The sequence below is a fragment of the Vanessa atalanta genome, chromosome 14 (genome assembly GCF_905147765.1).
Source record: "Vanessa atalanta chromosome 14, ilVanAtal1.2, whole genome shotgun sequence".
Taxonomy (NCBI): domain Eukaryota; kingdom Metazoa; phylum Arthropoda; class Insecta; order Lepidoptera; family Nymphalidae; genus Vanessa; species Vanessa atalanta.
The window spans coordinates 1,882,115-1,904,076 of NC_061884.1; the positions used below are offsets into that span (position 1 = coordinate 1,882,115).

Sequence of the window (21,962 nt, forward strand, 5' to 3'; positions counted from 1 at the left end):
TTAAATTTTGACCACAGCGTTGACACTTGTCAGAGTTGCCACTTGCTATTGCTCTGTCAAAATCTAGTGTTTAATAATTAACCGGTAATGTCAATTGTTTTACTACATTGGTTAATACTTAATAGTGTCATATACAGAATCACTATTTACGCTGGAATGTGACAGAGGCCGAAGGCGCAATTTTTGGTATTTTTAAAATAAACCTCGCACGCGAGTAGTGTATTGCGAACGCTTATTGCGGAATGGTTACCGTAACAGTATTATTGTGTTATTAGTGATTTGTTTTTAAAGTAAAATAAATAAAAATGGCTGATATAGAAAAACTTTTAAAACAAGCAGCAATGCAAGTCGGAGCTGGCGGAAGCGCAGGATTTATAGAAGTTTGCATCATGCATCCTCTTGATCTTATAAAAACAAGATTACAATTACAAGCTAATAAAACTTCTTTAAAAAGTTCGGATCCTCATTATTATAATGGAATAATCGATTGTATGAAGAAAATGTATAGAAATGAAGGTTTAACATCATTTTGGAAAGGAATTTTGCCACCGATTTTAGCTGAAACTCCGAAACGAGCTGTGAAATTCGTAACTTTTGAACAATATAAGAAATTATTTTTATTCGGTTCCAGTTCACCCACTCCTTTAGTGAGCAATACTTTTATTATTTATTACATTATTTAGTTTATGTACTATATTCTAACATATTTTCCGTGTTTTTATTTTAATGAAGGTAAATTCACCAATAATAATAATATTTTTAGAATAGCAGTAAAAACTTAACTTTAATAAACATTACACTACTTAGATAAAAAAATAATTTGTTTATATAAATTCAAATTTATAATAAGTAAATATACAGCTGATAAGAGTTTATTTAGACAAGGTCACGGAAATTTATTTCAATCATTAGGAAAATTAACACGACATAGATATTTGCACTAATGAATCTTTGATGGCTATTTAGTGTATAATAACAAGGAATGCTACAAACTACATTTGTTTATATTTAAAATACAAAGTCGCGTAAATAGTACGCGACTGACATTTAAAATAACCAATACCACGGCAAAAAATTAACCAATCCTTAAGCAGTCTATGCGCCACAAATGATGGGAATGAATGTGTTGTTCCTGTAATTACACTGGCTCACTCATCATTCAAAACGAAAAAAAACACTCGCTGTAGAATAACTAATAAATAGTTACTTTCCAAATTCCACGACGTTGTAAAATACTAATGGTATGTTATTTTTTTATCGTTATAGACTTTCGCTTTAGCTGGTCTTGGATCTGGAATAACAGAAGCAATTCTGGTAAATCCATTCGAGGTTGTCAAAGTGACTCTTCAGTCGAATAGAGCTTTAGCAACCGAAGTTCCGAGTACATGGACGGTGACGAGGCAGATTGTAAGAGAAAATGGACTTGGATTCAGAGGCCTTAATAAAGGTCTAACAGCAACTATAGCGAGAAATGGAATTTTTAATATGGTCTATTTCGGATTCTATCACAGTGTCAAAGGATATTTACCAGAATATGAGGTGAGTGAACAACAATTAACTGATTCTAAAAACACTATCAATAAATAAGTATATACATTATATCATAATTAAAATCGTTGTCACGAAAATTTCAAACAATTCTCGTTATAAAATCTTTTGTGAAGATCTTTGCGAGTTTACATTGAAATATTTTGTTTACTCCTTTGATTACTTCATAATTCATATCATGTGATTCTTTGTAGTTCAAACTGTGTGAATGAATAGCGTATTTGCTTTGTGCAAAATTAAAAGTCAATAATAAAATAAAATGGTTCGTGTCGTCAGGCAAGTCACGATTACGATCTAGACCTACTTGAGTGGTAAGGTGTCAGCGTTAAACTCGAGAGGAAGACGATGTTTACTTGTTTATTATTGATAAGTATTATCAGTTGCAAGATAGATAAGTTTTGTTCTCATTTATCAGCAAGAATATTTTTTTAGCTACCTATTTTTCATTCGTAACATTTGAGGCCTTAATTACAATTATATTTACGACGACATTTCAATCAAGTATTTTAAGAGTTATGATTTTTTTTATGTATTGTTACACGTTAAAATTATAATGAAGAGTTGATTTGTGTAATGAAGCGTACTCAACCTTTGTTTATTCTATCTCTATAAAGACTTCGTTACAAAACGAGGATCGTCGAACTGAGCTTGACCTACTTTGTTTCACTATACGGACGAAGAGGGACATCACAGAATTAGTCTCTGAACATTAATATTTCCTGTCAATGTAAACTCGCATGTTTATCTCATATTTTGTCTAAATTTTTATCATGTATCTCTGAACACAGACACTATTTGCTCATTGTTATTTCTAAAACGGCATAAACGTTTCGACTTTACTACTGACATCTTGATCTTAGTTGATAGCCTCTTGACTATAGGCATTTAAATTATTACATAATATCGTTTAAATACAGTTAATGGCATTTGTATTAATTCTAGATATAATTAATTTTCACATTTTTTCCTTGTTCTTTGTAGTATCGTAAGTTAATTACGGAAATAATATTATTTGTTATTATTGGGATGTGTCCAAAATTTGTGAACAATTCAAATAAGGGATAATTATTGGAGAATATTGTGATATTAATATCCCTTATTAATTAATTCACTAAATAAATATAATTATAAGAAATTATATTAATAGCTTTGTTACTTTTGGTATACATATAGACTATAGTGAAACCGATTGATCATGCTTACAATTTGTATTGGAACGTCCCCAAGTAAACTACTCGTAACTAAATATATTCATTTGCAGGATCCTCTTTTAGAATTTGGTCGAAAAGTTGCCATCGGATTTACGTCAGGTGTTCTCGGTTCTTGCGTAAATATTCCATTCGATGTCGCAAAGAGTCGTATCCAGGGTCCGCAGCCAATACCAGGTGTAATTAAATATCGCTCAACGACTGGGGCTATTATGTTGGTGTATAAGGAAGAAGGGTAAGTAGATGTTCCTAACGTGTGATAGAATATACGCATTAAAAATATGCTAGCTAGTATATACTTAGAATCATTTTCCTCTTAGTATAAATCGTTGAAGTTAATGTTCAATTATCATATTATTGGAAGATTACGTCCATATTACCTGTACATGTTACAGTCAGTACTATTTCCCCGCAACTACTTTAGTTTAAAATTATAGTTAAGTGATTTTGTCATGCTACGTTTATTTCTGCTAGCATCCTATTGCTCTATTCTTTCAAATTTCACGTTTTTTAAAATACCCAACTTATAACTTACTAACTGAAAATATATGTTTTTATTTACATTAGAAGTAATTTGTGTAAATTGTCTGTATGTTTTGTCTGAAAAGTATTTTAAATCAACATTCTTTCTTTCTTCAACCGTGGTACCGGTTAAAATTAAATTTGGCTGGAAAATTGTTGTAACTGTTACATATAGTACTAAAACCTATATATGTGTGTGTATTTAATCTAACAATAGCTCAAAGACTAACTGAAGGTCAACGATTACATTCAGATCAATTCTATTATATTATGCACTTTTAATACAATCTTTTCACTTCAATAAAACATATAATAGCAACATAGTAAATTATACATTCGAGTTTCCAAAGTTTAAAATCTACGTATATGTTTATATGAACAACGTCATCGATAAAACCGGCGTACATATATATCGTATATCTTTTATATTATACATAATACATATCAATGGTACGTACATGAAACCATTTATGTGTAGGTACAATATAAAGTACAAATTTGATCAATTAGTTTGTATAAAGCTTCTAGTAGTTTCTTCTACTATATATGCTACAGAATAGGTAACATATTCTTACAATAAAGTCACTAGAGTCAAACAAACGAATGTAAAAACCGCACAGTATAAAATAACATACGTATGTTGAAACTTACATTGACGCATTATATAAGAATTATAATACGCATTACAGAACTAGTTCCATGATATCAAAAAGTTTAAAATTCTGATAATGTTGTCTTAGATTTTCGCGATTATTACACATTGAAATAAAACTAGTTTTTAACGGATTTAATCGCGTATCCATGCGCAGGGGCCATGCATTTAGCATGCCCGTGATGACACGCAAAATCGTGAAGCGTTCCACATTTTTGGGATGTTAAAATAATTAATATACGCGATTAAATCCGTTAAAAACTAGTTTTATTTCAATTTAAAATTCAGACTAAAAATATAACACTGTCTTGAAATTAAGGATTATCTTTGATACATCTCTATTTAGAGCCTTATTTATAGAGTCAAAGGGATCTAAATAATATCAAACTAGTTTGAAACTGTCGGTCATGACATAGATTTGTGTATCAGAAACGTTTTACCTTACGATATTGACGACTGATTGAAGTCTTATAACCACTTTGGCATCGTCATGTCGTATGTGAATATTAACGGCACCAACGGTTTAGGGTGTTGTTTTTTCTTATAAAAACAGACAAATAACTCATTAGTTTATTTTCAATCAATTGAATTACATATAATAGGTGTGTTTATTCAAGACACTAAGCTATTATTTATTCTCCATCATTTAGGTAATGTAAAAACATATCTAAGAAATCTTATGAGAACAACCAAAAGGATGTATTGATTTTGTGGAGTCGTTAATTTGGTGTTAGCTTGCGTTTACTTCTTGTTTATACAGTTGCTGCTCAGTTTACCGAACGTAATTTTTATATCTATATTATTGTAAATTTACATAATACTATTGTTGACATATTGTTACACAACTGTATTTAAGATTCCTACTTTGATAAAACCATACCGAACGGAGTCTCGACTTCCAAGATCGTGTCTGGTATACAGTTTTTTAGTCATCTCTGTCGGAATTTTTATGGTTCTGTGCACGCCATATCCAAAATTTTACGATCGGACGATCGGTTGGCTGGTTGATCCGCCAAAAGTCGTTCTGTTTTAGGATAAACATTGGACTCCAAATTTACTAACAAAGTGACTCTGTAATCAAATCGAAACATAATTGTTGCTGTTCAGCAGGTTAAAGTTTCATTAAAATGTAATCGGGATCATATCGTAACATAAATAAGTAGAACTAGTATTCAATATTATTTTGCTTGGTGGTAGGGCTCTGTGCAAGTCCGTCTGGGTAGGTAGCTCAGTACTGTTGTGTTCCGGTTTGAAGGGTGAGTGAGCCAGTGTAACTACGGGCACAAGGGACATAACACCTTATTTCCCAAGGTTGGTGGCGCATGAGTAATGTAAGGAATGGTTAATATTTCTAAAAGCGCCATTGTCAATGGATAGTGGATAACTTACGATAAAGAAGCCCATTTGCTCGACCGCCTACCTATACATAATAAAAATTAAGATTAAGCACAGATGATCTTTGTGAAATATACTCGAACTTGGATCGGAATATAGCTTTACAAGTTAGTAGAATTTCAACTACACTCCCACTCTTACTCTTACTTATTTAATGTATTAAAATAGTTCATATATAGTTTTTCACTTTGTTGATATAATATAGTGCTATTAAATATCTATTACAAGGTCAATGTTCAAATTGATGTCAAATTCTTTTTATTAGTAAATTGATCATATTTTATATTTATCACAACCTTCAAGCTGAACTTGTGCAAAAAACACAGAAAACGCTATTGTATCAATTTATTCGTTTTGTAAATAGAGTACCTTTAATTCTGTATGCATGAAAATTTAATTGACTGACTGGTTGAACTTTCCACTGCCGATCAGGTGTGATTCAAGCTCCGAGTTGGTCTAATAAATAAATATTGGATTATTCTGTTAAGAAATTGTCAGAGGTTGTCTGAATTTTGGAACTTGGCGATGTTAAAAAAAATTGCACCTTGAAAAGCACGCAAAGCCTTTAACCCTGAGCCTGAATTATCTCCGGTCGTGTCACGTCATCCTATCAAGATTACATAAAACTTTTACTAGATGAAGTATAAACCATTCCTTACACTAAAATGTTATATCCCTTGTGCCTGCAATTACACTGGCTCACTTCCCCTCTTAACCGTAACGGGAACAGGAATAAATATCAGAGTATTGTTTGCTTTGCTATTAACAATTGCATAAAATTCCAAACTGTTTAACCTGCCTTACCTTACCTTTTGGAAATTGCGCATATACAAACATACAGAAGAATCAGATAAGCCTTCATTTTTAAGTCGGTTAATAAATCGATCTCTTGACTCTGACTGTTGGTCGTCGCTTTGATTTTCGATATGTAAACACTGTAGCAATAGTAAGATGAATATATATACACATCTTACTAGATATATATATTATGGAAAACTATCACTTTTAGCGTGGCCATGTGCCAATTACATACTTAGAAATTGTTGGTACATTTTGCGTGTAGAAACTAAACGTAAATAATTAGTCTAGTTTGAAATGTAGTTAAGACTTACTTTTTATTTAAAAGCCGTAAACGGGAGCGATTTAGCGCAGTCTAGAAATAAAATTAAATTCAACTTCTAGCCCAGCTTTCACTAAGTGTCGCTCCTCGACGGGCCCAGCATGATGAACCCTTGGGTACAAAAAAATAAATACGATATCTAACGCATTCGATAGCGTCACACATTTTTATATAAGCTTAAAATTACAGTATTAATGTGGAAAGCCTTTGATCTCATAACTTAGTATAAGCGAGAAAAAAATGATATTAAGTACATGAGAAGTTATAAACTTATAACACCAAGTCAAAACATTGCCACTAAAGAACAGCAGATAATTTCAGTTCTACTAATTAAAAAATTTGAAGCTCTTGTTAAAAAATATATGGGTTATCATTCTCAACAACATTATATTATGAAAATCGGATATTTATAAGTTGAATATAGAATTATAAGATGGTGTAACATTGATTGAATAATTGTTATCTGTAATTGATGAAAATAAAAAGTTTCTTGTCGGTTCTTCTCGGTAGAATCCAAACCGGTTATAGTATATATCTTCTAAAAGATCAAGTAGACTCATAAAAGTACTTGTGATTTTTATGAATCTACTTGATCTTTTATTAAGATTTGACAGTGATTTTCTGATGGTTTTGTATACTCTAGAGTAGACTCAAAGATAAGCTTCATATTTCTATTTAGATTTAGAGGCAAATAAAAATTATTAACACTTTGATACGATTGTTACAATTACGTTGAGTTTAAAAAATATATTTATCAATTAAAAAAAGTGGTATCGGGCATTTCATTTAAAATAACGATTAAGTATTAGTATTATTTATTTTAAGAAGAAAATATGTACATAGATCAGGTCATTACGTTTCATTTTCTCAAAAGCATTACAAACACTGTTGGAATATGTCCAAAGCTACGTCATACGGCTCATTTCATCCAAAACAAAGATTTTAGGTACATTTTATTTTCGAATTGAGATGCATTGTTCAGACTTCCACGTCGTTATTATTAAACCAAATATTCAATAACAATGATTGCTAATCGCTCTGATAAATATGTTTTTAGCTATTTGAATGCGTTCCAATTGAATGTTTTTCTTGTGTAATGTAATTACGCGGAGAATTTATTATGGTGACATTATGAGTCAATGATCTTTACTTCTATTTTTGTTGTTGACTAGCTAATTAGTAGAATTGTAAACGAGCTATTTATATTTTATGTGAGGAAAAATCAATTGTAAATCAGTGAAATGTTTTGTTTTTTTTTTTAGGTTCCGTGCTCTATACAAAGGATTACTGCCAAAGGTTCTTCGATTAGGTCCAGGAGGGGCTATTATGCTTGTTGTGTATGATTACGTGTATCACTTTTTGGAAGATAAATTTCAAAACAAGCACCGTAACTTATAACCTACAATAACTCAAATTCATATAATAGTGCATTAAAATTACATTCAGATGTATGTAGTTAAATTAGACTTAAATAGCCCATTAATTATGAATGTATATATTTTTATAATTTAGAAGTAGTAGTTATAGAAACATAGTACAATATACCATAATATACTTTATATGAAGAAAAATATCCTTCATAAAAATGTGTTATTTTTATCTTTTTTCAGCATTTCAATTATATTTTGTAAGTGATACTGCCGTACAAAGCGTCTCTATAATAGACAACGAAAACAAAAAATGTAACAAAAATAAAAAAATGATTGTTTATGAAAATTACGACAAAATATATATATACTTTTAATCATAACCAAGAAAAAAAAATCATTTAATTGTATGTATCACTTAGTACTTTAAGTTTTTTTCAATTAACAATGTTCCAATGAGTGGCGGTAAAATGCCTAAGGTAGCATTTATAATGGTTTTTACTATTTTAAATCACAATTATTTATTTAAGCTATTTTTTTTTCGATTATAATCAAAATGTAATAAGCAGATGATACTTGTATAATTTTATAAATAAATATATTATTTTAATATGATTTTTATTGATGAGTGTTTTTTACTCAATGGGCAGGTATTTTTAAATTGAAGTTATTACATTGAGAGGTCCAGGTATTTTTTTAAATGGAATAATGAGTAAGTTCCTCTTTTTATAAAAAATATACTAATCTGTACGTATTTCGATCGTTGTATATTTAAATTTATATTTGTTTGCAATTAATTTAGCTTACGTGAATAGTTTTATCGGTTTTTTAAATGAAATTCTCATGGCAACATTTGTTTTATTAAATGACATTTACGGTTTTACATAAGTATCCGCCATATTGTTTTGTTTTGCTTTGAGATGGAACTTTAGCAAAGTAGAGATATGTTTTGTAAATAAAACAATAAGTGTTTTTTACACGATAAGTATATTTACTGTGTTTTTACTGATACTTTAAAAGCATTAAAAGGTACTTCAAAAGTATATTTCTCATAAAGTTCGTCAACTTTGAATCATGTTTTATTAATGACTATTAAAATATAGTTATTTAATCACATATCATTTATACATTCGTTATGATATCATTTTATTATAATTTTCAACTCTATATTATATTCTTAGCCCAAATGTTTTAAAGCAAATATTCGCACCTGTAATAAATACAAGTTAATCAATTGCTGTGATATCTAAAATTTTCAGATATCAACAATGGACCAAATTCAAACAATACCGGCGAGCTTGCCTCACATTGTACAAGTGTACCCACCGTCAGTATCTATTCACCCTTCGCTACATTCACAAGGAAAACTTTCTTACCAACAAACAATTACTTCAGAATCTTTACATATACCAGTGTCTTCACACATTCATGATATACACAATCAACATCTCATATCACAAAACCAAACTGTGATGTCGTGTCAGCAGATACATTTGCAGAATGTACAACCTTTGCAAAATCAAATGCAATCGCAGGTTTTACAAGGAGCTGATATGTCACAGCAGCTGCAAATAACTTCTCATGTGATTTTGCCGCAAGTGCCAATGTTTAAGCAACATATAATCACAAATAATCTACAGCAACAATACTACAGCCAGTATGAAACGTTTTTGAAGGATGCGCAATGTGTAATTGCTAAAGTTGAGCCCGAGGTTCAAGTTGTAAATGAGAAGCAAATTGAGTAAGTTGAAATTGTTAACTTAAAATAAGCCCACACTATTGAATAAAGTGTTAAACAATTCTATTTTGTCATATCAACTTTAGATGTTCATTTGACTTGAAATATGTAAAAAATATATTTTTAAAATTAGTAAATTTTGAATTTGCAGAATAAATGTGCATGAATACTCTTCTACTTATTTTTTGTACTACTTATGTATTGATGTTTTTTAAATTACAGTTGTAAGAATGAAAATAGCAACCAGATAGAAGTGGAGATAGTGTCTATGAAAAAGCGTGCTCGCAGTCAAATTCCTAATCCTAGCAAATGGGCTTGCAATGTACGTAAACTGAAGCATCAACGGGGTGAAGCTTACATAAGTAGAAGAGGAAAATATGTACCCGAGAGACAAGTACGCAATACTAAAGACTGCTTAAAGTCATGTAGATATAAATGTAATGAAAGAATTAACGACATTGATCGGCAACACATATTTAACGCATTCTATTCTTTAAATGCAAATGAGAAAAAACATTTTCTGCTTAATACAACGGAAAGAAATTATGTAAAACATAATAAAATTTTAGATAGTGATCACAAACGAAAATATTCTTTCAAATACTTCTTCTTAGTCAGAGCCGTTAGGTATACTGTTTGTAAAAATTTCTACTTGGGTACTTTAGCAATATCTCAGAAACCAGTTTACAATGTACATTTAAGTAAATCCGATATGAATCTACCAAAACCTGATGGTAGAGGTTTGTCTGAAGCGAGCACACATTCGCTGCCCTCAGAAATAAAGGACAGAGTCAGGAAACACATTACGTCATTTAGTACAGTTGACTCGAAACCAATTAAACAGTTTTCTAGAAAGAAGCAATATTTAGAATGTAACTTAAGTATAAAACAAATGTATAATATGTATGCCACGGAATGTGATAAAGAAAGTATAGTTCCTGTCAAAGAGTCCATGTATAGAAAGATATTTAAACAAGAATTTAATATACACTTTAAGAAAGATAAGACTGGCCAGCAGCTTTGTTGTAGATGCAAAGGATCTATAAAGAAAAAATGATATATTTTGTGGCCTAAATTGAAAGCGCACAATTTATCAAAAGATTTCTAAGGTACTAGCCATCCTGAAGCACAACTTATTTTAGCAGTGATGTAATTATCATTGGCTATCATAATTATATGACATCTTAGTTTTGTCAATCTAGAAATATTATGTTTCATAATCTTATCTACCTGCTTGATATTTGCAAATTGCTTTAAAGCTATAGTATTGAAGTTAAGTAGAGCCTCAGTAGACATATTTCAATAATTTTTCTCTAATTTTTTGCATGGTTTAGCATTTACGTACTTAATGCCTTTAATAGTTATTTTTTCTATAAAAATTTACATCTTTAAATTTAATTCAAGAGAAATATAGACCATACGTGTAGATCTGAATCTACATCCATACCTGGCATAATATAATACATGAAGATCATATACATACATGAAGATGCAGCTTCGTTGTAACATATATACATATATGCTTACATAAATGGCTTTTAAAGCTGTTTGACAATCCCATTGTATATTTATGTATAAAGTACTAGCGCATAAGGCTACAGATGAGATGCTCGTTGCGATTCTTGGTTCGAGAAATTCTGAATAGCAACCCGAAGTCTGGACATTAAAATGTCTCTGAAAGAAGTTGAGCTCGTCAATTCTGCGTCTGAACTTTTTCCGTTCGTGTAGCGTTTGTCGACTCATTGATTATGAGTAGGGAATATAGATTGTACTTTTGTTAGCTGATACATTGATCAACTGAGCGGCCAACCGGCTAATCTCCCTTGAGAATATCCGCCGTGGGGGAAATCGATCAGGGGGAAATAATCACTGCTGCGTCCTCATATCGAAAAATTGACAGCTGTGTTATGAATATGATTTTGTGACAAGCCTTGTATGAAGTGAAACTCATATCAATTATGTTTGTATTACGAAGATGCAGAAATTGTCTGCTATTTCAGAGGAAATCTGTGCTAATATTACAAATGTGAAAGTAATTCTGCCTGTCTATCTGTCTGTCGTTTTTACTACCAGACCAATGAATCGAATTTGATGAAATTTTGTATGAAGCAAATTTGAACTCTAAGGAAGGACATAGGTTACTCTTTTCGCCTAACACATGACAACTAACCCCTAAAACGCGAGCGAAGCCGCGGGTGACAACTAGTTTACCATAAGATGATAGATGAAGTATTCAGTTTACACTTTTAATTATTATTTTAATATAATGCACGTTCATCTGTATTATATTGAATACTTAAAACAATGTTATTAATATTAAAACAAGTATTAATTTACGAATTAATGCCATTCCAATATTGTTGTTTTGTACTTTAATTAATTTGTACATGTTTACCAACATTAAATTTCTATCAATGCTGGTTTGCGGATATAAACATAAGAACTTAATAAAAACAAATTTCATATATGCATTAATATACAGATTTGATAAAAAATTAAATGGCAACATTTTATACATATTTTAATTATACTATTTGATATGTTTTTGTATCTGGCAATATTAACTATAACTAACATTTAATGTTTGTGAAACCTTTTTGTTTGAAAAATTATTTTATATATGGATTAAAAGAACACTAGTCAAAATATATTTATGACTCAACATAACCGTTGGCATTTCAAATAGCAGTAAATAGCATAAGGCTGACACTAAAGTTTATTTTTATAAATTTGAAATAAGTGAGAAATAAATTTTATAAACTATTACCTTTGTTTCATTCAATAACATCAAAATATACGTAAAATTAAGTTTTTAAGATTCTGTGTTCAAGAACTTTAAACTAATATAGTATCGATGTACTCACTCACGAAAGCGTACCATTCTGAACTCTATTCCAACTATAAGAGGAGAAAAGCCAAATAAACAACATTTAACAGCAAATTAACGCGATATCATTGGTCGAGAGCTTGATTAATCTAGATATTCACTATGGATTTGCGAAAATATGGCGTTTTCAACGTCGACCTTATGAACTTTGAACGTAAAGTTTAAATGGTAATAAGTAATTAAATGTAATAGTGTTGTATTATAAATAAAGATATGTTTATCATTAACTATTAGTAGTTCACAATATAGCTGAGTTATTAGCATAGAAATTAAATACGTAAATATAAGGTTTGTTTATCTCTTTTCCTACTTCCATTGGAATAGGCTAATCGTTAAATTATTATCATCGTACTTTAGTATGAGTAAGTGCCGCTCATGCTTACAAGATGTCTTAGTGTGCACGAGACAACTAAGACAGCAAAAATTCAAATTCGATATTTCTTAAATTTAATTTATTAAAATATATTAATCAATTTAACGTTACGTTACGTTAAGCGCTACTTCATCAATTAATAACATCCCATTGCATTTGAATTAATTTTATTATGCTAACAATTGCAAGTGATAAATTTTTAAATAATATTTTTTATAAGATTTTAAATTAACATGGTTATTTTTAAGTAGTTAAAACGGTATTTTTGCCATGTTTTTTATTATTATTTGGTGGAGCTCGATATTTCGACATCATCTACGTAAATAAAAATAAAAAAAAACATGGTAAATATCCCTTTTCAAATAGTTGTAGTAATATTTTTTTATTTAAAAAAAAAAGTAGGCAGCAGCATCGTGCAAAGAGGTTGGTAATGCAACTTGCAAGAACGATTCCTTACATTGCCATGAGTCACTTACGTACTAAGATGTCACGTTCCTTGTCCCTGTAGTTACAATGAATTGCTCAACATTTAAATCGGAACACAACAATAATAATTATTAACTGATTGGAAAAATAATAATAAGTACACTGGTTTTTCTCAGTTAAAGTTTTATTTTCATTCATTTATCTTATTATTACAATAACAAACTGTTTAAACTAAACATATGCAAAGGCGACATTTCATTTAGATTATTAATTATTTTTAGGTTAAATTCATTTATAGATATTTATTTAATATAATTCTAATGTTATTCTCCAATAAATTAAAAATGATTTCGAATCATTAGGTATGTGAAGGTAGACATTAAAATAGTTTTTATTTATGCCAAGAGAGCGCAAATGACTTAATTTAAACGACATAACATTACATAGGACGGAGAAGACAAGAGTGCTTAGTTGGGTCGAGATAATAATAAACAATTACATTTTCAAGCTAAACAGTTTATCAGGTATTTAATAGTAATACTTACTTAACCTAAGTAAACTAAAACGGCACAGGTATTCTAAAATATAGGTAGGTTGACATCTGACATTTTATCATATTTTCCGGATATTTAAACAATTGTTTAGACTTATTGTCTTGTTGATATTTTGTCCTACTAAAAGACTAAGTACTATTATTTTTCAGCATTTAGTGCTTTATCAGAATTAATTCCAATACCTAAGTGTTTTTATAGGAATACAAGCAATAATTTTCAGGTTCGCGCGGATAAATACTTTTTTTAGGATATTCCGTCTCTGCTTTACGCTTAACGATTTACCAAAGTATCATCACAGTCGGCCAATAATTCATTTTTTTTTGTTCATATAGAAGATAAAAGAAAAAGTTTTTGGAGGTTGTTTTTTTTTAAATTGTAATCTCAATAAGGATATTGTAAAAATATTAGCTGTATTTATTTTATTTTTGCTACTAAACAGTGTTATAATAGAGTAAATACTAGCTAAGACTTATTATTTAGTTAATTTTGGCCTCAATGATTACGCAGATCAAGTCTTCTTCATCATCATTCTTCATTTCCCACTTGACACCCACCTTCACTTTGGGGTAAGATTTGAGTATGGGCATCGATGATCTGTAGGATACTTTCTCGCCAGACTGTAAAATATTTGTTTATTGAAACATATCGGCTAGATACACAAGTTTTAGTGTCGATTTTACTTTGATCCCAAAAAGTATAATAGAATTGTAAAGGTAACAACATTTTCTTTATGGTACACTTAAATGGACGAGTACTTAAAAACGTTGATAGGTGAGCGACAGGTTGTAAATCCACGACCGGACATAGAGAACATCTCTTAACGAGAACATTTGGAGCTCAATACACTACGCTGCTTCAATGTTTGCTAGATTCACATGAAACAAATTTGAATTACATCGGACACGCAAGTTTGCCCACGTTATTATAAACACATGTTAAGTACATGAAAACTCAGTTGTAATGGTCAGGGAATACTAAGCCATATCGGTTCTTAAAAAAATCTATAATTTTTAGTTTATACAAAAGGAACAATTCGTTTTAAGATTAATGAAAAATAATATTGAGATATTTGCATAGATTAAATTACCTTGATTGGACAAACTAGTCCGCTATCCTTGCAAGCGTCTGGTTGTGGGAGTGGAAAGGGAACAGGCAGGTTCATTATTATACCGTGGACTACAGTCTCCAGATTCTTCGCGTCCACAGCTTTAAAGGTAAATAAAAATAAATGATTATACGTTTATATAATATTAATTTAATGAAATATGAAGGTTCTTTTTTTTTACTGATCAATTCAGAAATAGAAAACACAAAAACATGTCTTATTTAGAATTCATTTTCTGGTTTCAGTCGACGTTAAAGTTCTGTGATTAGAATATTACATGTATTAAGAATAAATACTTACTGGGCGTGAAATCGATGGCAATAGATACATTGGTGTTCCTCCTCAGAATGCACTCCTTAGCTTCTTCAGCGCATCCACTGATCTCCACTTTTTGAATCGTCGCTAATTTTGAACCTGAAATTAAGATGATTTGCACTTAAGATTACATTTCGTTAGCTCGTTGATCTAATGGCTAGATGATAAGGCTGCACGTCCCTAGAGGTCGTATTTAGGGTTCGGTAAAAATTACATTGTAGTTTTAATTAAGTACAATTACTTATTCCCCCATACAATGCATGTATAAAATTGTTTGTTCCGTCACAAATCTAAAAAGATTACGCGATTAACGCGGTCTTTGTAGACATACAGTATTACACAATGAAATTACTATTAGTCATTGTTACGGCTAGCAGACTAATTTCAATTTTATGTTGTAGACGATAAAGTTTATTTTTATATAATAATATTCAAGGGTCATTTAATTTGTAGCTTGTTTTCGCAGAACGTCGCACGTGTATATAATATAAGTACATATATATGTTCTAAGTAATTGTACGAAGAATAAGCCCGGAATAGTAAAACTGCATTAATAATAATAATTAGAATATAGTATACTATAACTTATACTATAACTTAGTTATAACTAAGTAGCGTCAATAGCGCAATAGTTTACGGGCCGCCTAGCGATGTAAAAAGTCGCAGGATCGATCCTGACCCCTTGGGCTAATGTCGTCCCCACTCCTAACTCGAGCGATAAGCTTAAAAAGAGGGGTAAATAGGTATATTAGTAATTCCCTTATTAATTTGGGGCATTGTAAGATTTCTTTAAAAAAAAAACTTGTAACGTAATAATTGATTTGATTTAAAATATTCGTGAGTAATAATATAGATTTAATACCGTCTTTATACCTTTAGTTTAATACTTTCAGGGATAGAAAGTGTTAAGATGTTCAAAGTACATTTAATATGTATACGTGCACGGCCTAAAACTAACATGAATAGGGACTGAGTTTTTATAAATACGCGTTTTAGGGTTTGGTAGTTAGGTCAAATTCGGTTTAGAAGTTTGGCTTTGAAGGAGCAACAGACAGAAAGATAGACTTATTTTCGCATTTATAATATTGGTAAAGACTATTTGTTAACTGAAGCATTAGCAGCGTTACGTTGCATGCCTCGGAGAGGACTATTTTAACTACGGTAACAGTACACATGCAAATAAACACTAATATAAATTAAAATTTGAATTATAATCTCTTTTTTTTATGGTATTGGTTGGCGGACGAGCATATGGGCCACCTGATGGTAAGTGGTCACCACCGCCCATAGACAAAGGCGCTGTAAGAAATATTAACCATTCCTTACACCACCTATGCGCCACTAACCGTGGGAACTAAGATGTTATGTCCCTTGTGCCTGTGATTACACTGGCTCACTCACCCTTCTATCCGGAACACAACAATACAGTGTACTGTTATTTGGCAGTAGAATGTCTGATGAGTGGGTGGTACCTACCCAGACGGGCTTGCACAAAGCCCTACCACCAAGTAATAATATATATCAAGTCCTTTATTTAAATATTGTTTACTTTAACTTAGCGGTAAAGTAAGTATAATGTATATTGTATGCACGTAAAGTATAAGAATTGCGTACAATTCAGTTATAAGCTTTTTTTTAATTGTTTCCAATTTCATTAAGTTTTCGTACCCATCATATATAAAAGTATTTAAAGTTTTATGAACAAAGTTTATTTATGAAAAGTATATGAAGGGTTCATTATAATGGCTGGAGTTAATCTGTGCCATTAATTAATAAGTTAAATATTCTAATGACAATGAATGATAAATTTTAGAGTGCTTAAACAACGAATTAAACAAACTGAAGTGGCTTGGTGCTAAAAGGGACAATGTCAATAATCCTTATTTTTGGTAATTCAAGTCGAAATTATGAACATATGTTTTTATATGAAATAATGGCTTTGTGTGTAATATCTCTGGTATTAATATGTTTTTTAATGATTTGGGCAATTGTTAAAATTTTATTTACATAAAACTCAAATATGTAAGTTGACCTGTTTAGCACCAGGGAACAGATTATATATGTTGACAAATAGTTTATTTTTTACATATTTGCGATGATGTAATAAATACACCAGTACACAGAATATTTATTTATTATTTGTTTTATTTTATAAATATTATAGTTCTGAAGTTAAATATCCAATTCACAAAAAACTACTATTTTCATTCCATGCGCGACTCTCTGTTATTTTTTTAATAATCCTTTTGCGCGGGAAAACAACTTGTATTATATTTTAAAGCCATACGAATGACGTTCCGAAATCGATTACACTTTTATGAAATCGGATACAATAAGAAAATATGAGTTCATTAAATATATAATTATAATATAAATGTAACTACATAAATAAGTATTTCTAACAGATGTAAATTACTAAGCCTGTATTTCAACTTTCTTGTTTTTTTATTATTATTTATGTATCTATGCTACAATATTTTAGACCGTTTAATTCGTTTTCTTTTTAATTTTAGCAGTTCTGATGATATTTATATTCTCCATTATTTGTCGATATAATTTTATTATCACACGTAAATATTGTTTGTATAGGTACAAAAACAATGTTGTAAATGATAATAATAACTTCTGTTTACATGTTTACGTACTTCGTTATCTCAACTCTTTAGTTAATTATAAAAATAAAATATAAAAAAATATTGTTTTCGATAAATTATTTAACCTTATATATTTTTTAAACCAATTTCTGTTTACAATTTGGCACTGAAAGAAATATTAAAAATCCCATATACCATCAATGCGCCAACTGTCTTAGGAACTATGATAATATGTTCCTTGAGCCTGTAATGACACTCGCTCACTCACCCTTAAAACCGGAACACAACAATAAATAATATTTTTTTTATCTATTTTTTACAGTCGTTTAATATTTATTTCAAGTCAAATAACATGAATAAAAAAGTATACAAATTAATCTATGAACCATAGATTATTTATTTTGGTACAAAATGCAAATGGTAATTACTTTTTTCTTTGTAAACAAAAAAAAAATTACAATCCTTTTCAAATAAAGTGTCAACAGCAAATCCTTATTGCGCAACCCCGGAAATATTCTTTTGGGTCAGAATTAAATAATTACCATTTAATATGCTTAGTGACCTTTAACCCTTAAATTGGTATTTCAGGTTAGAATTTCGGTTTTCGGTTTGGGAAAATAATGTATATATCTTAAAAATCGTTTTTCTTAAATTGAGCATTAATGAACTTTGATAGCTATGTGAACTCTTCGTCTCGACCAGGCTCCTCGATCTATGATAATTTCCGTTGCTCTTGGAATGGATGATATATCTTACTGCTCCATCTTCTATCATCTTATATCTTCTTATATATTCTATTATATCTTAACTTATTTTTTAAGGAATAAGGATCCGATTTTTTTCAGCTGTTAAGCTTAAATTTTAATTGTCGACTTCGTTTTTATTGGCTTGTTATGTCAGTTTTGAAATTTTTTGTATTCGTAATTAATGCGTTTTGAACGTCGACGAATATTTTATCGGAAATTTGGAAGTAAAATTAAAGTGGATATAAGTAGTTTAGTGTAATAGTATCGTATTTAAAAATGTATTGAAAAATATATTAAGTATAAACTCATATTTATATATCTGAGTTATCAAAAAATCCCATGAAATACGTAAAATCTATGGTCTGTTTTCTTTTCAAGAGAAGAAAATGCATTTGCATTAGGACATTTAAAAGTTGCATTAAATATGATATTAACATTTTTTTATTATTATTATTAATAGAAGGATGTGTATAATAATCCATACGCAGTTAATAGTCTTATTTTAACATATATCTTACGTATACATAGCTATAGTGACAATAAATCTTATCAAAGACAATAAGATGATCTCATAGACAGTTAATACTTTTTAACTACTTACGCATATTCCTAATAGGGTATTTTTAGTATTATGCGTCACAGTTGAGATGCATAATAGTATATAATAAGGCAATTACAGATATTATAACTAATTATATTTGTGACACGTGACTTATATAGCTAATAATAATCAAACATTGTGTTCAAGGGTTTTCTTTTCCAACCAATTATGAATTTACTATATCTATACAATTTTAATAAAAACTAATACCGTTTTTTTCTTCTCCCAAGATATCTTCACTAAAATATTATTTAATTATATGGGATACGGAATTCCTTAATAATGGCATAGGCTTAAAAAATATAGCAATACATTTTATAAACAAAATAGGTTTCATTGTTAAATTTATAAGAGGCTGTATAATAATTCCTTTTTCACGCAATTATTTAAAAAACTACTCTAATTATATTTATATCGTTTTTTGTAAATTGAATATTGCTTCTAAATGTCAAGTGATTATAATATTCTACGGCTACGCACGAATAACAATAATAATCGGAGATTAGCTTAATGTTATCATAATAACGTTAGTTATGGTTTAAATGCAGTTCATCGAGGATAACAATATATCCTAATCTATATGAACCAGTTAGCTTTATAATATAGTTTTAGGTTAAGATAATTATTGTTTTTAAATATTTATCGTTATCGGAATAAGTACGATATCTTACAGACATGACCCTTTTTTGTAATATATACCTACATATTATTTGTTTATATTCTTAAAGATACTATTTATATCACGTATTGTATTAGTATTGTAATATGCAATTATTAATTAAAGCAGATGATTAATACAATACTAATGCCTTTAAAAGGATTGAACTTTTAAAATTTCATACGATTTTAAGAGCAAACTAAAATAAGAAATTACAAGGTTAAGTTTAATTTAAAGCTACCTCCGGGCGGAGAAGAAATATCAAGAAATTCGATAGTGCTGTTTTTTCATCAATAGATTATAAATTATGCTTATATCATTGGTATAATTTTCTATAATATTTGCATCCGAAACCGGGTTTACAATTTATAACCTAAAATATAAATAAATTAGAGAGCAAATAATTAAAGGAATATAGACCTATTTAATTAAAGTCCACGACTAAAACAAATACGAGCTGTACTTTTATTTTAATATAATGTTCTTATCACAGCATTGAATTATATTTTAATGGGCGTACCTAATCTAAGTCGGGGGTATGTAACTCTGTAGTTGGGCGATCCGGATTGGATTTATTTAGGTAAACAATCGTATCCGCACAATATGAATATTCGTATTTCTAGACTAAGCTACAAATTTATTCCTGTATATGCATACATGTATCTGCGCAACACCTTTATAAAAAAAAAACAATTTTATGCCACAGTGTGCGTTGAGTAGCCTCATATATTTCATATATTGAAAAATAACACTATTAATTATTTTCGATAGAGTATGTATATATAAATCCTAAAAAAATACGAAGTACAAACAAACAGCCGGAGATTGAGAGCGAAAAAAAGTTACAAGAGAAATCCTTTGTCTTTTTTATCAATGGCACCGCGTCAGAAATAATATATTCTTTTATTTCATTTGATTTCAATATGACAATGCCTTGGTTAATTAATCATAAACATTATTCTTTTTTTTAATTAATTTGATTATTAAGCATGTCGAGAAGAAGGCGTCTTTTACGTGTTTAATTGAATGAATCGTTTGCTTGTTTTCTTTTATTTAATTTTAGCGAGGCAAACAAATACATATATCGTAACGTATACAGCCGATTAATTATCAAATAAGTATATTGAATGTTTATTTTATTTTACTTCAATTGTAAACAAATTATAAATTATCGCTGCTGTTATAAATAATCAATGTTTTTAAATAAAAAATCAAACCCATACCACAGTCCGTATAAAATTTAGCTTGCGCACTGGCCAGTATCACAGCAACAGTAATTAAAAACAACATTTTGTTTGACGTGAGTAAATTCGCGCGCTAACGTAAGTTCGACTCGCGCGTTGGCGGCAGACTGACCTAGCGGATGGACTGTGTGTTGCGTCCTTATAATATGGTTCTTTATAACGCGCCCGCGCAGTTCAAAGAATAGATAATATTTGTAACAATCACAATAATTTTTCATTCTCATTTTGTCTAAACAGCAGACACAATAGTTAAAAATAATAAATCACATGTGATATACAGGGGTAAGAAAGGGTTAATTAACTAAAAATGGAATTATATTGTATAGTTAACATGTTTTTAACATCTTCATTCTACAATTTTTTCCAAAGAGTTTGTCAAAAATGTAATGTTTAATATATTAATTCATGATTAAAAAAATAAAATGTCTATTGCATAAGGCAGCACCTACGTCGAAGTCGTTTCTGTTACTTCATATCCTCTTTGACGCCACCGGAAGTATATTGTAACCACGCCAACGTTTCAGGAAAATCGCAATGACACGATGCGAATAACTATTACCGATGGACGATTTGTAAACAAATATTTTGGTTACTAATGATAAAATAATGATTCATTGTGATATATGTACGTGATTTTGATTTTTTTCCTAGATATAAGTCTTGTTAGTAATGTTAAAAAAATCCATGTCGTTATTTTTTATTTTTAAATTGTGCGATAATGTTTTTATAATTCCTTTTATATAATGTCATTTGAAATGAGCCAAATCGAATCAGAATACAACGATATTCTTTTTTTTTATGGCATTGGTTGGCGGACGAGCATATGGGCCACCTGATGGTAAGTGGTCACCACCGCCCACAGGCAAAGGCGCTGTAAGAAATATTAACCATTCCTCACATCACCTATGC

The 21,962-nt window shown here is 29.9% G+C and overlaps 3 protein-coding genes across 4 annotated transcripts; 2 read left to right on the forward strand and 1 right to left on the reverse strand.

Moving 5' to 3' along the window:
• Positions 1 to 149: 149 nt before the first annotated feature.
• LOC125068814 (mitochondrial 2-oxodicarboxylate carrier) lies at positions 150 to 8,332 on the forward strand. The gene is made up of 4 exons (XM_047678134.1): positions 150 to 647; positions 1,267 to 1,539; positions 2,810 to 2,991; positions 7,708 to 8,332. The coding sequence occupies exons 1-4, from the start codon at positions 306 to 308 to the stop codon at positions 7,841 to 7,843; spliced, it is 933 nt and encodes a 310-aa protein (XP_047534090.1). The 5' UTR covers positions 150 to 305; the 3' UTR covers positions 7,844 to 8,332.
• A 382-nt stretch (positions 8,333 to 8,714) lies between these two features.
• LOC125068900 lies at positions 8,715 to 12,277 on the forward strand. 2 transcript variants are annotated; one of them, XM_047678271.1, is made up of 3 exons: positions 8,715 to 8,841; positions 9,072 to 9,553; positions 9,773 to 12,277. In XM_047678271.1, the coding sequence occupies exons 2-3, from the start codon at positions 9,081 to 9,083 to the stop codon at positions 10,605 to 10,607; spliced, it is 1,308 nt and encodes a 435-aa protein (XP_047534227.1). In that variant the 5' UTR covers positions 8,715 to 8,841; positions 9,072 to 9,080; the 3' UTR covers positions 10,608 to 12,277. The 2 variants fall into 2 exon arrangements, with proteins under 2 accessions (XP_047534227.1, XP_047534226.1); XM_047678270.1 differs by lacking the exon at positions 8,715 to 8,841 and having other exon boundaries at positions 8,972 to 9,553.
• Positions 12,278 to 14,072: 1,795 nt separating this feature from the next.
• Positions 14,073 to 21,190, reverse strand: LOC125068826 (ecdysteroid-regulated 16 kDa protein-like). Its single transcript, XM_047678146.1, has 4 exons — positions 21,033 to 21,190; positions 15,196 to 15,309; positions 14,878 to 14,996; positions 14,073 to 14,407 (listed from the first exon to the last, which is right to left on the reverse strand). Exons 1-4 carry the CDS (start codon positions 21,097 to 21,099, stop codon positions 14,267 to 14,269), a joined length of 441 nt encoding a protein of 146 aa, XP_047534102.1. The 5' UTR covers positions 21,100 to 21,190; the 3' UTR covers positions 14,073 to 14,266.
• Between the last annotated feature and the right edge of the window lie 772 nt (positions 21,191 to 21,962).

What these genes read in the sequence shown, in the direction of transcription:
- LOC125068814 (XM_047678134.1), top strand. Translation starts at nt 306, where the DNA reads ATGGCTGATATAGAAAAACTTTTAAAACAAGCAGCAATGCAAGTCGGA. An exon ending in CCAGTTCACCCACTCCTTTA is followed by an intron (nt 648 to 1,266) that starts GTGAGCAATACT and finishes TTATCGTTATAG; the next exon opens with ACTTTCGCTTTAGCTGGTCT. An exon ending in GATATTTACCAGAATATGAG is followed by an intron (nt 1,540 to 2,809) that starts GTGAGTGAACAA and finishes ATTCATTTGCAG; the next exon opens with GATCCTCTTTTAGAATTTGG.
- LOC125068900 (XM_047678271.1), top strand. Translation starts at nt 9,081, where the DNA reads ATGGACCAAATTCAAACAATACCGGCGAGCTTGCCTCACATTGTACAA. An exon ending in GTAAATGAGAAGCAAATTGA is followed by an intron (nt 9,554 to 9,772) that starts GTAAGTTGAAAT and finishes TTTAAATTACAG; the next exon opens with TTGTAAGAATGAAAATAGCA.
- LOC125068826 (XM_047678146.1), bottom strand. Translation starts at nt 21,099, where the DNA reads ATGTTGTTTTTAATTACTGTTGCTGTGATACTGGCCAGTGCGCAAGCT. An exon ending in TAAATTTTATACGGACTGTG is followed by an intron (nt 15,310 to 21,032) that starts GTATGGGTTTGA and finishes TCTTAATTTCAG; the next exon opens with GTTCAAAATTAGCGACGATT. An exon ending in GACTAGTTTGTCCAATCAAG is followed by an intron (nt 14,408 to 14,877) that starts GTAATTTAATCT and finishes AATATTTTACAG; the next exon opens with TCTGGCGAGAAAGTATCCTA.